The 15,655-nt window shown below is 36.2% G+C and overlaps 3 protein-coding genes and 1 non-coding gene across 6 annotated transcripts; 2 read left to right on the forward strand and 2 right to left on the reverse strand.

The window, feature by feature from the left end:
• Positions 1-764: 764 nt before the first annotated feature.
• LOC103857755 (protein VACUOLELESS1) lies at positions 765-5,717 on the reverse strand. The gene is made up of 16 exons (XM_033288799.1): positions 5,499-5,717; positions 4,222-5,080; positions 3,860-4,150; positions 3,633-3,772; positions 3,452-3,557; positions 3,278-3,370; positions 3,098-3,187; positions 2,883-2,996; positions 2,665-2,772; positions 2,483-2,556; positions 2,320-2,374; positions 2,020-2,201; positions 1,771-1,900; positions 1,577-1,679; positions 1,360-1,457; positions 765-1,260 (listed from the first exon to the last, which is right to left on the reverse strand). Exons 2-16 carry the CDS (start codon positions 5,062-5,064, stop codon positions 1,111-1,113), a joined length of 2,577 nt encoding a protein of 858 aa, XP_033144690.1. The 5' UTR covers positions 5,065-5,080; positions 5,499-5,717; the 3' UTR covers positions 765-1,110.
• Positions 5,718-8,803: 3,086 nt separating this feature from the next.
• LOC103857756 (OVARIAN TUMOR DOMAIN-containing deubiquitinating enzyme 3) lies at positions 8,804-10,559 on the reverse strand. The gene is made up of 8 exons (XM_009134979.3): positions 10,399-10,559; positions 10,198-10,333; positions 10,024-10,108; positions 9,873-9,936; positions 9,532-9,637; positions 9,404-9,458; positions 9,268-9,321; positions 8,804-9,185 (listed from the first exon to the last, which is right to left on the reverse strand). The coding sequence occupies exons 1-8, from the start codon at positions 10,430-10,432 to the stop codon at positions 9,030-9,032; spliced, it is 690 nt and encodes a 229-aa protein (XP_009133227.1). The 5' UTR covers positions 10,433-10,559; the 3' UTR covers positions 8,804-9,029.
• On the forward strand, positions 10,560-10,632 carry TRNAE-CUC. The gene has a single exon. It is a non-coding gene; the product is annotated as a tRNA-Glu (tRNA).
• Positions 10,633-10,720: 88 nt separating this feature from the next.
• LOC103857757 (acetyl-coenzyme A carboxylase carboxyl transferase subunit alpha, chloroplastic) lies at positions 10,721-14,557 on the forward strand. Of its 3 annotated transcripts, none has more exons than XM_009134980.3 (11): positions 10,721-10,948; positions 11,193-11,553; positions 11,638-11,820; positions 11,900-12,060; positions 12,153-12,267; positions 12,352-12,506; positions 12,589-12,640; positions 12,718-12,786; positions 12,873-12,950; positions 13,013-14,196; positions 14,271-14,557. In XM_009134980.3, exons 2-10 carry the CDS (start codon positions 11,227-11,229, stop codon positions 14,171-14,173), a joined length of 2,301 nt encoding a protein of 766 aa, XP_009133228.1. In that variant the 5' UTR covers positions 10,721-10,948; positions 11,193-11,226; the 3' UTR covers positions 14,174-14,196; positions 14,271-14,557. The 3 variants fall into 3 exon arrangements, with proteins under 3 accessions (XP_009133228.1, XP_009133229.1, XP_033141985.1); XM_009134981.3 differs by having other exon boundaries at positions 10,728-10,948; positions 11,199-11,553; XM_033286094.1 differs by having other exon boundaries at positions 10,766-10,948; positions 11,220-11,553.
• The last annotated feature ends 1,098 nt before the right edge of the window (positions 14,558-15,655 follow it).

Consider the following 15,655-nt stretch of genomic DNA (forward strand, 5'->3'; position numbering starts at 1 on the left):
GGTGATGATATCTCCCATTATTCTTTCCTCCTGCTTCTTTTTCCGGTTTTTGATGGGGTTTATTAACTTTTCTGATTTTCTCATTTCTTACAACTTGAGATTTCTTCTTTATGGAGAGCTTGACTTGGGATGCTGAGTCTTGTTCTCATTTTACTTGTATACATGCTCGAGATAAGACATCCTTCATAGATCTTCACCAGGCAACATGCCTCTATTGAAGGAAGAGATGGATGTGGAGGCTTTAAATCTAATAAAGCGTGCTATATAGAGGGGCGCCAGACATATGCTGCAAGGATTTCATATAGATAGGCAGCCATTTTTCCAGGTTCCTACTGCTCGTGAATTACTTAACAAACTGATCAGTATGAGCTGCGAGAATATAATGATCTGTCAAGGGAATTGTAGTCTGGTAAGAATTGATTTGAAATTCTCGCACATAATGGCTCCCCGGAGCTCCTTTTGGATTTCTTGTAAGCATCCTTTGTATGTACAAAACTACATGGTATCCTGTCTAAAATGATCCAAAATATCAAAAGTTCTAAAAGCACAAACAAAAGTTCAAACTTCAAAGTTTCTTTTTTCCAATTTTTATATAAATGGTATATGGACTTTTTTTATCAGACGTACACTTTTTATACCATTCTTACCTTCATAATAAAAACTTTTCTTACATTCAAAGAAAGAAGATCTGATCAGTAACCATAACCTATAACAGCAAAGACGTAACTGAAAGCAGCAATCATTCGTAAATAAGAGCCACCGAGTAAGTCATAATTATAAATAAATAAGAGCCACCGAGGATCATAGTTGTCTCATTTGACAAAGCATAGCTTAGAGTAGTAGAGTACAACCATAGCTACTAAAGTAGTTTCTTGCTTCCAAGAGTTCCCACTCTTTCAAAGTGGCTTCTCGCTAGCAAACCTTTAGTGAGGTTTAAAAATATTACAAAACTTGGGGAGAAAGCAATCCAATTTTTTCACATGATTTAATTTACTCACTCACACAATCTTTTACACTCTCTTGTGAGTTTAGTTACAAAACCAACAAAAAAATCTCCAAAAGCGGATAGCAAATGACATGTCGCTGTAACTTGAGGATCACTCTAAAGCTCTAAGAGACTCCTTGGAAAGGCATCTTCAGGGTATCAAAAATAGCATTCTGTGAAAAAGTCTTCCTGAATCTCTCCAGCAATTCTCCTCCATCATTTGCCTGAGCCGCTGCATCTGCCGCTTCCTTAGCCATTCCAATACGAGCATAAGCCTGAGACACCACCACATAAACAAGACTCACAATAAAGGCTTTGATAGATTTAAAACAATATCGAATCCACGAGCACATATGTTTATATACAGAGCATACCTCGCCTCTTTCAACAAGATCTGACAGCTTGGGGATGTATTTTAGAGCTTCCGCTTTCTCATCTGCATCGATGCATGCCTCCACAAATGGACGGAATCCTGTCATGATATAAATGCCAGTTAAACACACAAGATAACTCAGAGACGAATATGCTTGCCCTTAAGTCTTAATCCCAGACTAGTAGAGGATGCAAGTGTCATAAGGCTGTAAAACTTACCTGTTGGTGGTCTCTTTTCCTTTGAAAACTTCTCAAGCGCTTCCCAGTCTTTGATTGTAGCCAGAGCAAATGTTTTAAGCCAATACCATCTCTTATCAGAAACCTGGAAAATTCAAAAGCTACTGTGGTGAAGATGGCGTTCTTACGATTATTCATCGCACAAGAAGGGAGGAAAACAAATAATCCAGTGAGACCTTGAATTCTGACTTCACTTTTGCTGCAGCGCGATTGTTACGCAGGACAATACATGTACGTATTGTATCATTGATGCTTGAATCAACAAAGATAGCCTGCTTCGTACTGGCTTCTAGCTCATGTTGTATCCTAAGAACATGTAGCAAATAAAACAACAGATGATGAAAAATAATACATTTGACTATCAAGTTTCCAGTACAGAGAGATTGCCTAAGAAAAGGAGAGCATACTGGCTTACAATCTATTACCTCAGTAGTTTTGCATGCTCCTCAGCAGCCTTAGACTCGAAAGTGTGTTCCTTCGTCTGAGAGAAAAGGTTGCTGGCTTTCTCTATTAGTTTTATCCGTGGACCGTGCAGCGGAGATCCTTTACTAGCCATTGGGTTCTTCCCCATATCCCATGATTCTTTCCATAGAAGGAAAGCTACCTCCTGAAACAACCAGCATTTCTTTGATGGTCAACTTCCAACATTTAAAAAAACTGGCCTAACTAAGCTTCTGAACAAAGATAAGTAATCAAGGAACAACAAACTAGATCATGATACATACATGAATCTGACCCGTAGATAAAAAGAAATCCTTTAGAAACTCCTGTTTGTGACACCTACAGCAGAAATATTTTTATAACATCGTTAGATAGTACTTACAAAATATGAGCAAGGTAATCAAGTCAAGTCTGCTGTCTGCTAGATTGAATAAGTTTTCTTCCTACCGTGCATAAGCTACGAATAAATCACGTGCCAAAATTCTGCCTTGGATCATCGCAAAGAACTCCAAAGGAGGCCTCTGGCCAACCCCCACAAAATAAAAACTAGTTAGTTCTCGTTGTTAGCACCAGCACAACACACAGATTTATATTTTAAGTGTAACATCAAGAATAAACTACTTACGCACCTTTTGCCATATATGAAATATAACAAGATAAACCAGGTCGGTGTCACCACTCTCAGTTGCTTTCACTAAAGCAGTATCTTCTTCTCCAATGCTTAATAGAAGAGGAACCTGGAATTACAGAAAGTGATCACAAAACATGTGAATCTAAGAACCATGAATGCCTATTTAATTCTGCATTAAGAACCCGACCAGGAGGTGGTTATCTTAGATAGACAAACCTGTTTCGTGGAGCGTGGTTCATGTTCAACTAGCATTGCAGCCAACTTTCGACGTCCACAGTTATCAGCATGAGTGGCCACTGCAGCATAAGATATTCCTCTGCATAGTTGGAGCTGAAAATTCAATGTAACATCGCTTCTTTTAAGTCCATGTGTTTCCTCCATCTCTATATACATATCTTGCAAAAAGACTAATAATAAACCAGAATTTGAACCTTATCAAGTAAAATTTCAAGAAGATGAGCATCTGGAGTTGATGCTGAAGCAGTTATCTTTGCACACGCCCAATGCATTATCACCACTTCCTACACGACGCCAATAATAGAAATTCACAATCATCCTAAGGCCTGACATAAGATAGAAGGAGTGGGTCGCAGGATAAAATGAGAACTTACTTTATTCATTCCTAAGTACTCAGATATCCGCAGAGCAAGAAAGTGGGAATGAGCATTGATTAGGCGACTAATCAAAACCACTGGTGTCAGTAACTGCAAGCCATAAAAACTTCATGAGGAAAGTGTAGCTGCAAACATTTTATTTGTTGAGAAAATTATATAAACTGCAAAGACCTTGTACTGCTGAATGCTAAGAGGTATGCCAATATCAGGATCACGAACGGCATTCAGAACCCTTAAAGTTCTACAAGTCTCTTGGACACGGTCACGCTGAAAATTGCTGTCACAGCTCACCGAGCGTTAGTCTCAGAAGTTAGATTACTGGAAACTCAATTTATTTTTAAAAAAAACTAACCTGCTGAAAGCTTGTCCATAACTTGCCGCTCGTAACAGAGCCCTCTGACGATTTACATCAAATTCATGACCAGCCGCATCAATGCAGGATTCAACAGCCTCAGACAGTGATGAACGAATTAGTCTCAAATTTTCATCTGCCTGACAGAATAAGAGCAAATTCAACTTCATCACCCACATCAAGGAATAGTAACTATAAACCATTTTCATTAATATTAATAGAGATACCTTAGCACTTCGCCTGTCAAAATGATCCAAAGCATCATATAGCAACGCTGCAGGTGATGTGCTTCCAATCTTAAAGATTGACTCAGTAGAATCAGGTACTCTTTGCAGAAACTCAAGGCTAGTGTTAGATAATATCCTCACTCCATCGCATTCTGGGATGAGAATCACAGGCTCATCGTAGAAATAGTGGACTGGATCTCCCAAAGGACCCACCATCATTAAATCCTCATCCCAATAGAGAAGCACACTGTCCATCCCACACCACGCCATTTGCTGAGGAGGAAGAGCTGACTAAAAAAAAAGTAAAGACACAGATAAGTCACCACAGTCTATGAGAAAGAACAAAACATATTAATGCACACCTCACAGCTGTAGTCAATCGCAATTTGTTTTGATTCCATGCCAACGACAACAATCCGACCATCATGAGTGAAGAGTGTAAGGAACTTTCCATTAGGTGATACAATCATCTTCTGCACTGGTCCAATCAAGTTCCCATAATCATCATTCTGCATCTCAGAGTCTTCAACACTAGGCTCATCGAACCTAATACTCTGTGCCTCGTCCTCATCCACAACATAAATCTCATCGCCGACTGCTACCAACACCTCAACGTTCCCAGACATGGTGTACTGAGGCTCCCTCACAGCCAAGCAAGTCGGCTGAAGCATATCGTCATCTGTTAACCCCGGGACATCAGCAAGCTTATAAGGCTTCATCGTCTTAAAATCCGAAATACAGAACAGCTGCCCTCCTTCCGTCAAGCAGACGACACCGTTCCCCCAGAAGACACACTCCACCACATTCTGCTCAAAGCACTCTTTCCCCATCGTCACATTAGGCTGAATGAGCTCGGCGTGGATGTTGTAACAGTAGATGGTGCCGTCTTGGACAATGGAGATGAGTGTCTGATCATCTGACCATGACATCCCGATGAGGCGTCCACCAGGGTGCTTCCAGACAGTCTCAGAGAGGAGTACACCTGCTGAGTTGAAAATGCGAAGCTTTCTTAGAGCAGATTCGGCGTAGAGTTGGACAATCTTGGAGTCATCTCGAATGACTGCGATAGGACCACCAAAGGAGGCACAAGCGACCTTGTTGCGACTTAAGTCTACATGTTTCCATCTCATCTGGTAGATCTCAGGCTTCCTGTAATATCGGTTGTAGAGAAGCTGCCATTCCGCAGCAACAGAGACATTCGCCATCTTCTTTGCTTAGGACCTGTAAAGCAAATAAGCTTTCTATTCACACAAGCAGTGACCAACACACACACACACACATATACTACTACAGCTTCAATAAGCCTCTGATTCATACAAACAGAGGTAAACACACACCACTAGTGCTTCAATAAGAAGCAAATATAATAGCACATCATCTAAAGGAGGAAGTTTTATGAACAATTGATCATGTGAAATCGCAATTTGACACCATATAGGAACCCTTCTGAAAGATGATATATTTCAATTCCAAAGCTAAAAACTTTGCAAATTATAAGATATCTATAGACTAAAACAAGAGCAACCGAGATCATTAATCAATCAATCAATCTCTTGAGTTGATCTAAGAGACTTTACAAACATTCGACAATTGGAGAGAAAAATATTACATATTCGGTAAGAAAAAAAGTTGGACTTACTTTTGGAAATGAAATCGACGATTGGTCTTAAGGGAAAGTCGATTAAGGGAAGGTAGTCATCGACGGGGACGAAGGTGATTCACGATCAAGAGAGAGAGAGATCGGAGCACAGAGCCACGATCCTAAAGTAAATTAACATAAAATTCTTGGCCTGCAGAACTTAACCGAATCAAGCCTGCCAAACCGAAACAACATTTTTGGTTTTCCGTTTGGTTCAGAATTTTAATTAATTCGATTTCTATAACAAGAAGTCAGTTATCCGTTGGATTCTGTTTAGCAATCGATTTTTCTAATCCTAACTAAACTATATCAAAATTTACCCAAGTTATCCAAATCTTCAACCAAATTCAACTACAATTTAATTGAAAACTAGAGCTTGACCCGCGCACCCGCGCGGATGTTAGTTTTTTTCATAAATGAATATATATTTGTATAAGTGATAATATATATTTTAAAATTTACCCGTTTAATTTTTTTTTTTAATATGACATTTCTAAACACAATAATTTTTTTTAATATGACATTTCAAAATTTTATGATTATGTATAAGAAAATTGTTGTATACTCCCTATGTTTTTTAATATAAGTCATTTTAGAATTGTGTACATAGATTAAGAAATCATTAATTTTTTTATATTTTCTAAACAAAAACATCATTAAATTATTTATCTAAACACAAATCAACCAAAAATAAAATAGAAAGTATATTATCATTGGTCATATAACATTAAGTGTTAATAAATTTTATATAGAAAACCGAAAACGTCATATAATTTGGAACATAAAAATTCTTCTAAACGACTTATATAAAAAACAGAGAGAGTACTATTTATTATGTATATGTGGAATTAGTAAAATAATTACATATAATGTATGTAATTGCGAAATGTATATATGTAATTAATTATTTTAAAACACACATATTAAATAGGAAAAGACAAAGAATACTAAAATCTAGGTTTATTAATTATTGTTGCCATTATTTTTAGCTAGAATTTGATTTGGAAATACATTAATTGAAAAGAAAAGACAAAAATCCTAAAAGGTAGGTTAATTAATAACTCCAGTGGCATGTCATTGTAAATATAGTGGAAAACTAAGGGATAATCTAATTTTGTACTCCTCTTTTAATAGATTAGATTAAAGAGGTATTCGACTAAAGAATTAATTGATTCTAAAAGAATTCAATTGAAGATATACATAATAGTTTTTAAAGTATTTTAAAGGATTTGATAAAGATTTTAATGCATTTATCTAATTCTGATGTTTTGGGTTTTAAAAGAATTCAAATAAAATGGATAGATATCAATTCTCTTAGGAACTAATCTTTGTAGATGAAGGAAAAAAAATGAATAAAAACAACAAGAATTTAATTATTTTTTATATAAAATAGTGAAAATTATCTAAGAAACCGATTGAATAAAAAAAAATATCAATGTTAAGGAAATCATTAGGCGGTAATTAAATGTTTTGTAGAAAATTATTATTTAGATGGACGTCTAGACCGATTTTTAGAAAAAAAATGCTTTATCTATGTTTGATTAGCCGTCTATGAAGATATTTAAAAAATGTAAAAATAATAGTAGTCAAAATAATACAGTTCTATAGCAACATAAATAATGGCAAATTATATATTTTTATCACTTGTCAAAAATGATAGCATATTTTCAAATATATTGAAATTTATATTTTCAAATCTATTGTATTACGATGATCAATAATCTTGACCTATATATCTGATAGATAAAAAAATCTAAGAAATTATCTTCAAATCCCAACGTAAAGACAAAGAATTGGTTTTTTACATTTTTGGTAAAATTTCCATTAAAGTCCATTCAAATACACTTACTATAAAATCAACTAAAAATTGAATAACAAAAATATTTAATGAAATTAGAAAATCGCTAAATTTGAATAACATTAGAATTTATAAGATTTTAGAAGAATGATTTTAAATACTTAATCCAATAACACAAAAACTGAAAAGAACCGCTGAAATTCATGATTGAATAACTGAATAATTTAATGGAAAATCCAATTCCTTCTAATTCAATTGAACTTTTAATCCAACACCCCACCTAAAGTTCAACAACCAAACTAATCACAAATCAAATTATCCAAATCAAATTAACCGTGTGACTCGAATTAAGATGTCTAATGAGTGATATTAGATTCAAGAATTGAATTTAAAGAATTCCATTGAAGTCGTGAAAATTGATTTTGAAGTATTTTAAATATTTTGATGAGAATTTAATGTATTTACTTAATTCTTTCATTTTAAAGTTTAAAGAAATATAATTAGATTTGATAGAACCCAATTCTTTTAAATTTCATGAACTTTGAATCTTTATATAAAAATGCACAAAGAAGGAACAAAAATTTACTGATAAAAATAGTAAAATCATAATCATTTACATACCATACAGATATAAAAAATCATTTTAGAAAAAAAAAAATTCTACTAACAAAAAATAATAAAAAGCCAATTTGTTTATATCACTATATAAAAATGTGGAGATAAGACTATACATAATATAAAAAGTTCGCTCTTCTATTGTAATATGGATTGTAAATGACATAATTTTGTCATTTCGTCAAAACGATAATATAATATACAAATTGATAACAAACGTTACTTTTCAAATTTATTGTATCAATAACTTTGACGTACATATTTTATAAATTAATGATATAAATAAATCTCTCAAATCCTAGCTTTAATATTGAGAATTCATTATTTACATTTTATAATAAATTTTTCATTAAATTCTTTTCAACTACAATTACCGATTACATTCTTATCTCTGACGGAAAAAATCTAGATCTAGTCAGAATCTTATTCCACTTTTTTGATTGTCTTTGATAACCTTTATCATTAAGTAACACGATCTCTTATGGGAAATAGTCATTCAGATATTCAATCGGTTATGGATCCTTAGTTTCAAACCATGTAGGCAAATTTTCCAGTTACTCAATCTTAGATCCTCAAAAGTACGAGAAGTATCATTGTCAATGTTTTATTTTTGAATTTCGGGTTGAATATTAAGAATCAATTATTTATATTTTATAATAAATTTTCCATAAATTTTCCTCAAATACAATTATTATGAATCCACCAAAAATTGAATAACACAAATATTTAATAGAATTAGAAAATTAGTGAATTGAATAACACTAAAATTTAAAGTATTTTAGTAGAATGATTTCAAATACATAATCCAATAACATAAGAATTTTTTTAAAAATTGATGAAATACATAGTAGATCAATTATAACAAAAATCATTTAATGGAAATTTCAATTCTTTTAAATTCATTTGAACTTCGAACTAAAACTAAATCACTTTGTAACCAAATCAAATGTAGTTCGGTTGAGTTTGGCTGGATCAAAGTAGTCAAACCGAACCGAATCCAAATTCAACCCACCTCTGGTAGTAGAGAAGGGAGAAGTACATATTCATGTTTTTTTCCATTACAAGTTTTAAACAAATTGATTCCAACAGAAGTACAAAACTCCAATGACTTAGAGGGTCTAGCGAAGCAGATCATAATGGTTTCTACCACTGTAAAGAAGCCTAACAACATTCTTCTTGTTGTTCCCTTTTCCCCAGCCTCCTCTAAACTCAGCTCCATACTCTGCAATCGGTATAAAACCCGACCCATACCCTCCTCCTCCTCCTCTCCTATGCTGCAAAATCAAGATCCGAATACAAACTGAGACCTGGCTTGTTTTACTAGAACAAAAGAAACAAGGATTCTACTCAAGATACCTCATGCTCTGGTATGTAGACGATGATTGGCTGTTTACATAGCTTGGAAAGAACCTGTTAAAAGCAAAAACACCGTGGCTTTGAAAATTGATAAGGAACATCTTGAGGTTTACAATGCAGAGAAGCTACTACTCACTAGCAACTCAGACTCTCCTCCCCAGAAATCATGTCTTCCAATCCGCTGACAATACCTGAAGCAAAACAACAAGAATCAAATAGTCATTTAGCTCTGAGGGAAGCAGTAATGAATTGTTGTGACTCTACCGTTTCAGAGACTCATCCACAGTGATAGCTATTAACGCTTCTTTGTACTTCTCCCTTTCCTTGGGGTCATTGCATATAACCTCTTTCACAGCCATTCGTAATTCATCTGTGGATGAAATGCAAGTTTTTTTTGTTGTTGTTATTTGCCACACAGAAACATGATGATCAACATTAAAATCGATAAGGTTCCTCAATTACTAATCAGTCAATAAACCAAAGAATCCACAAAACATTTTAGCAGTGTTCCAACAAAACCACAAGGCCAACATACTTGAAAAAACTCAGAAACACACAATAAAACACCAAAACATGGTGGGAGTAAAGAAGAGATAAATAATGACCTGCATCATCTCTCTCTCTCCGGGGATTGATGATAAGACCCTTGTTAAAGGCCATTCCTTTCACCTACCATTGAACTGTTTCTTCAGTAAACTCAACAATTAACAATCCAAAATTACATATAACAAGAATAGAGCAGGAAAGTACAAATACCAAAGCTCTAAAGAGGCAGCGACCATCCCCAGTAACTCTATCCACAGCGTACTGCTCAACCTTCTTCGCTGCCGGAGACCCATTACTGGAGATTGAGCATAGAGAACACACTAGTGCTCAAACTCACAGATTACCCTCGATTTCAAACAAAAAACGAAAAACGAGAAAACTCACAAGGAGGAACCGATTCTGGCGAAGAAGGCATAGCTATTGCCCTGTAAGAAGGAAGCAGAGGAGATTGAAGGAGTAGGGGATGAAACAAGCTCGAACCGAGCGAGCCCATGTCTCAGCTGCTCAAGAAGAATGTTATCTGCGCAAAGAGTAAGACTTTGATGCTCGGATTAACAAAAAGGATGCAGAGAAATGAAGTGTTACTGTTCGAAGGTTTTAGCTCCTCCATGGACATCATCAATCTCTATGGACAGAGAGGATAAGAGACTGTCTGAAACCAGAAGAGGGTGACCAAAGACTATAGCCATGGAGCCATGGAAGTCGTTACGTTTACAAATGTTACATTTCTCGTTATGAAACATCAATCCGTTGTAGTCTAGCTGGTCAGGATACTCGGCTCTCACCCGAGAGACCCGGGTTCGAGTCCCGGCAACGGAGTTTTTTATTTTTACTTTTTAAAAAAAACTCACACGGACGAGGAGGCCACACACGTGCCAAAAGTCACTCTTTTTTATGGTTTAACGACCAACCGGAAAAACTCTGGCAATTGGCAAGTAGAATCTGAACTAAGCTCTTCTGCCTAAGAATTATCGAAACACTTCCACACAATACCCACGCGCTCTCTCACGCTCGTGTATACTTAATTGACGACGATCTCTTCGATGCTCTCACTCCCTTCTGATTCCCACCGTCTTCGTCTTCGTCTTTGTCTTTGGATCTCTCTCTCTCTCTGGCATTATCTTCTTTCTTTGAGGTGAGCTCTCTCGTTGAGACCTTTGGTATTTGACATTTGGTTCGTTTGTTTACTATTATAGAAAAAATGGGAGCAGTGAAACTAATCTCACCATCTTTGGATTCAATCATGAATTTGTGTTAGTGATCGATTTATTACACGACAAGGCAAGAACATGACTGCTTTCGAAAGTCAGCAGCTTTACACTTTACTCACTCAATGTGTCTTTTTTTTTTTGGTTTCTGTCCTTGTCGGATTTGTTCAGTTACAGAACTGAGATCTGTTTTTGGAGTTAAAGAATGGCTTCAATGTCTCATTCATCCATAGCATTGTGTGGAGCTTCTGCTTCTGCTTCGGACCACCTGCGTAGTTCGACCAATGGTGTCTCATTGAGAACCCTAGGAAGAGCAATGGTTGCATCCACCAAAAGAAGCAACCTGTACGTGACAGCTCGCCTCAAGAAAGGCAAAAAGTTCGATCACCCCTGGCCTTCCAACCCTGACCCGAACGTCAAAGGAGGAGTCTTGTCTTACCTCTCCACTTTCAAACCCTTGGGGGACACTCAAAAGCCCGTCACTCTTGATTTCGAGAAGCCACTCGTTGAACTCGAGAAGAAGATTGTCGATGTAAGAAGAACTAATAATACTAACTCATTGTCAGAAGCGAAGCCATTTCTCTTTTAACATTGGTCCTTTTGGTGGTGGATGCAGGTGAGGAAGATGGCCGCTGAAACTGGTTTGGACTTCACTGATCAGATCATCACTTTGGAAACCAAGTATAGACAGGCGTTGAAAGATCTTTACACGCATCTCACACCGATACAGCGCGTGAACATTGCACGACACCCCAACCGTCCTACTTTCCTTGATCATATACATAACATCACTGACAAGGTCTGCTCTCTCATTACTATTCTCTTTTTTTGTTTGTTTGTCATGCATTGGAGATAAACTTTTGTTTCTCTTGTTTCAGTTTATGGAGCTTCATGGAGACAGGGCGGGTTATGATGATCCAGCCATTGTGACTGGTATTGGAACCATAGATGGGAAACGTTATATGTTCATTGGTCACCAGAAAGGAAGAAACACCAAAGAGAATATAATGCGTAACTTTGGGATGCCTACTCCTCATGGGTATGTTATGTTTGTCTTTTAAGAAGTTCATGTTTTGTTGTTAAATAGTAGTTAACAACACTCTCATAAATCTTCTGTAATGCCAACAACAGTTACAGGAAGGCGTTACGGATGATGTATTACGCAGACCATCATGGTTTCCCCATTGTGACTTTCATCGACACTCCTGGAGCCTATGCAGATCTTAAATCTGAGGAACTTGGACAGGTACATGAACTGTCTTTTACGTTTGAAGTGTACTGGTTTGTCTTCATCACTGCATTTTTTTTTTGTCTGTTATGTGTATAATAGGGTGAAGCGATTGCCAACAATCTGAGGACAATGTTCGGCTTGAAAGTGCCGATTCTTTCTATTGTCATTGGAGAAGGTGGTTCTGGAGGTGCCTTGGCTATTGGCTGTGCTAATAAAATGCTGATGCTTGAAAACGCTGTTTTCTATGTTGCCAGGTAAGAACTTTCCTCCAATGTAGGTAAGAATATTATTACAGGTTGGTTTATTCTGTGTGTTGTACTTGTTATGCTTTCACAGTCCAGAGGCATGTGCAGCGATCTTGTGGAATAGTTCCAAGGCTGCTCCTGAGGTCTGTACACTGTTCTGTTAAGTGAATTGTGTAAATATCTGATGTTGTTACAATTGATTGAAAACTCTTGTATGCAGGCTGCTGAAAAGCTTAGAATTACCTCCAGGGAGTTGGTTAAGCTTAATGTAGCCGATGGAATCATACCTGTAACTATCTCTACCTCTAGTCTATTTGTTTTAGCCTCTTTTGTTGCTTTGGTTTGATGAGTTACTCTCTCTTACATGTTGTACAGGAACCTCTTGGTGGTGCTCATGCTGATCCTTCATGGACATCGCAGCAGATAAAGATTGCTATCAATGAAAACATGAATGTACGTAGCCTTAAAGCTGGATATGGATCAGAAAACGTTCTAACTTTTGTTTTTTTCTTCAGGAGTTTGGAAAAATGAATGGAGATGAGCTGCTGAAGCACAGGATGGCTAAGTACAGAAAGATTGGAGTGTTCATTGAGAATGCTCCAGTAGAGCCAGAGATTAAAGTCAACATGAAGAGGAGAGACGCTGTGATCTCCAATAGCCGGAAGCTGGAGGGGGAAGTTGAGAAGCTAAGAGACCAGATTCTGAAAGCCAAGGAGACTTCTTCAGAGGAAGCGCCGTCTAGTGAAGTTCTCAACGAGATGATTAAGAAACTTAAGTCAGAGATCGATGATGAGTACACTGAAGCTGCAAGAGCAATGGGTTTGGAGGAGAGACTAACAGCAATGCGTGGAGAATTCTCAAAGGCGAGTGCAGAGGAGCATCTTATGCATCCTATTCTGATAGAGAAGATTGAGAAGCTTAAAGAAGAGTTCAATACACGTTTGAGTGAAGCACCTAACTACGAGAGCCTCAAATCTAAGCTTGACATGCTAAAGGACTTTTCAAGAGCCAAGGCAGCTTCAGAAGCTGCTTCAGTGAAAAATGAGATCAATAAGAGGTTTCAAGAAGCTGTGGACCGTCCTGAAGTTAGAGAGAAGGTTGAGGCGATCAAAGCCGAGGTTGCGAGCTCAGGAGCATCATCTTTTGAAGAGCTGAGTGATGAGCTGAAGGAAAAAGTTTTGAAGACGAAAGGGGAGGTGGAAGCAGAGATGGCTGGTGTGTTGAAGTCAATGGGCCTAGAGCTTGAGGCTGTGAAACCGAATGTGGCTGAGCAGATCTTTGTTCCGAGCGAAAACATTCAAGAAAAGGTTGAAAAGCTGAACCGAGAGATCAGTGAGAAGATTGAGGAGGTGGTGAGGACGCCAGAGATCAAGAGCATGGTTGAGTTGCTGAGAGTGGAGAACGCAAAGGCGAGTCAGACGCCAGGTGATACTAAAGTGAGTAGTCAGAAGATAGAGACTCTTGAGCAGCAGATCAAGCAGAAGATTGCAGATGCTTTGAGCATGTCAGGACTGCAGGAAAAGCAAGAGGAGCTTGAGAAGGAGCTCGCGGTTGCACGTGAATTAGCTGCAGAGAAATCACAGGAGAGCCTGAAGGAAGATGATGATGATGATGATGACGATGAAGACGGTTCAGAATCTGAGAAACCAGAGATCATTAACCCCAGCTTCGCCTGAAACAACAAAACAAGACATTGTTTGTAAGTCACTGACATGCTTTTAAAATCATTGGCAGGACCAAAACAAAACGCTAACGCAAAGACTAAACATGCAGGATCTTGAAGCTCTTTTCGATGGCATTGGTAAGAGGCTATTCTTAGAACTATCCAAGATCTGACCAATAGCAAAACATCAACTTAGATTCTGGAACATGATTTCTGGATTGGATTTAGAGTGACTTTTGTCTTTGAATTCATTTCTCTGTATTTGTTATGTCTTTTTTGTTTCATTAGAACACTAGTTTTGTCGTTTTGAGTCGAGTCTCACATGACAATACGCAACACTTTCCACTCTTCTGTTCAAACCTTTGATATATTTATAGATTTGTCAAATGATACTCAATTTTGCAGTCTTGAAGAATTAGTTTTAGAAGAAACTGGTTTCTACTTTCCCAAACAAGAGTGGAGGAGAGACTGCAGGGTGAAAGAAAAACGAATTACATACCTCAGGTGAATAAGGGCAAGTAAAAAGAGGTGAGATCAAACATTTTGAAGCAGCTGCACAAAATAGCCCACTAGAACCCCCCAAACAAACACTACAAGCAACAAATCAGACAAAATATGGTCATGTCTAATAAACAAATATATAAAAGTAATTTCAAACCTTTACATACAGAAATTTCAAGAAATTTTTCAATACCAACGGTTTCCCCAAAAGAACTTATGAGGACAAATTTGTATAGACATAAGCATTTTTATTAGGCTTGTAATTGGAAAAATAAAATCCACATCAACAAGGCCGGTCATGGGCTAAAAGCCAATGAAGCAATGGCTTCTGATACCAGGATATATTAAATGTTAGGGGTATAATGTATAGTGAGTTTTCTTTGAATATATTGTTTTTACTGAATAAGGTCGATATTGCTAGAAAAATGTATGGTAACATATTGTTAGTTTAAATTTAAGGTAAAATCAAAATATTAATACTATAGTAAAATGGTGCAACAATTTTGTATAAATAGATTTTTTTAGAATGTTTCTCTTTTAATAGTATAGATTTATGTAGATGGAGATGATATACATACTTTTTTTTTTATTACACGTTCACTTTTAAGCTATTCTTATACCAGTCAAATCTTAATAAATAAGATATTTCATGTTTCAAAGTAATAGATGTTTTGAGATTTTCAACGATTTAAAAACATATTAGCAATACTTAGTTTAGCTAAACAATGAGTCTTTTAACCTTATTTTATTATATTATACTTAATTTTTAAATTTCATTAAATATTTTTTACATAAATTAAAAAATGTGATTACCTATTAGAATTTTATAATTAATATTTCTTTTAAAATAATCTAATTAGGGATAAAATAAATTAATAAGGAAATTACATTAAATTATAAAACAATACTTATTTTGACAGAAAAAAATATTTTTATAAAAATTAAACAGAAACGATAAAGATAAACTTAGAAAATATTAATAAGGGCAGTACAA

Source organism: Brassica rapa, chromosome A03 (assembly GCF_000309985.2).
Source record: "Brassica rapa cultivar Chiifu-401-42 chromosome A03, CAAS_Brap_v3.01, whole genome shotgun sequence".
Taxonomy (NCBI): Eukaryota; Viridiplantae; Streptophyta; class Magnoliopsida; order Brassicales; family Brassicaceae; genus Brassica; species Brassica rapa.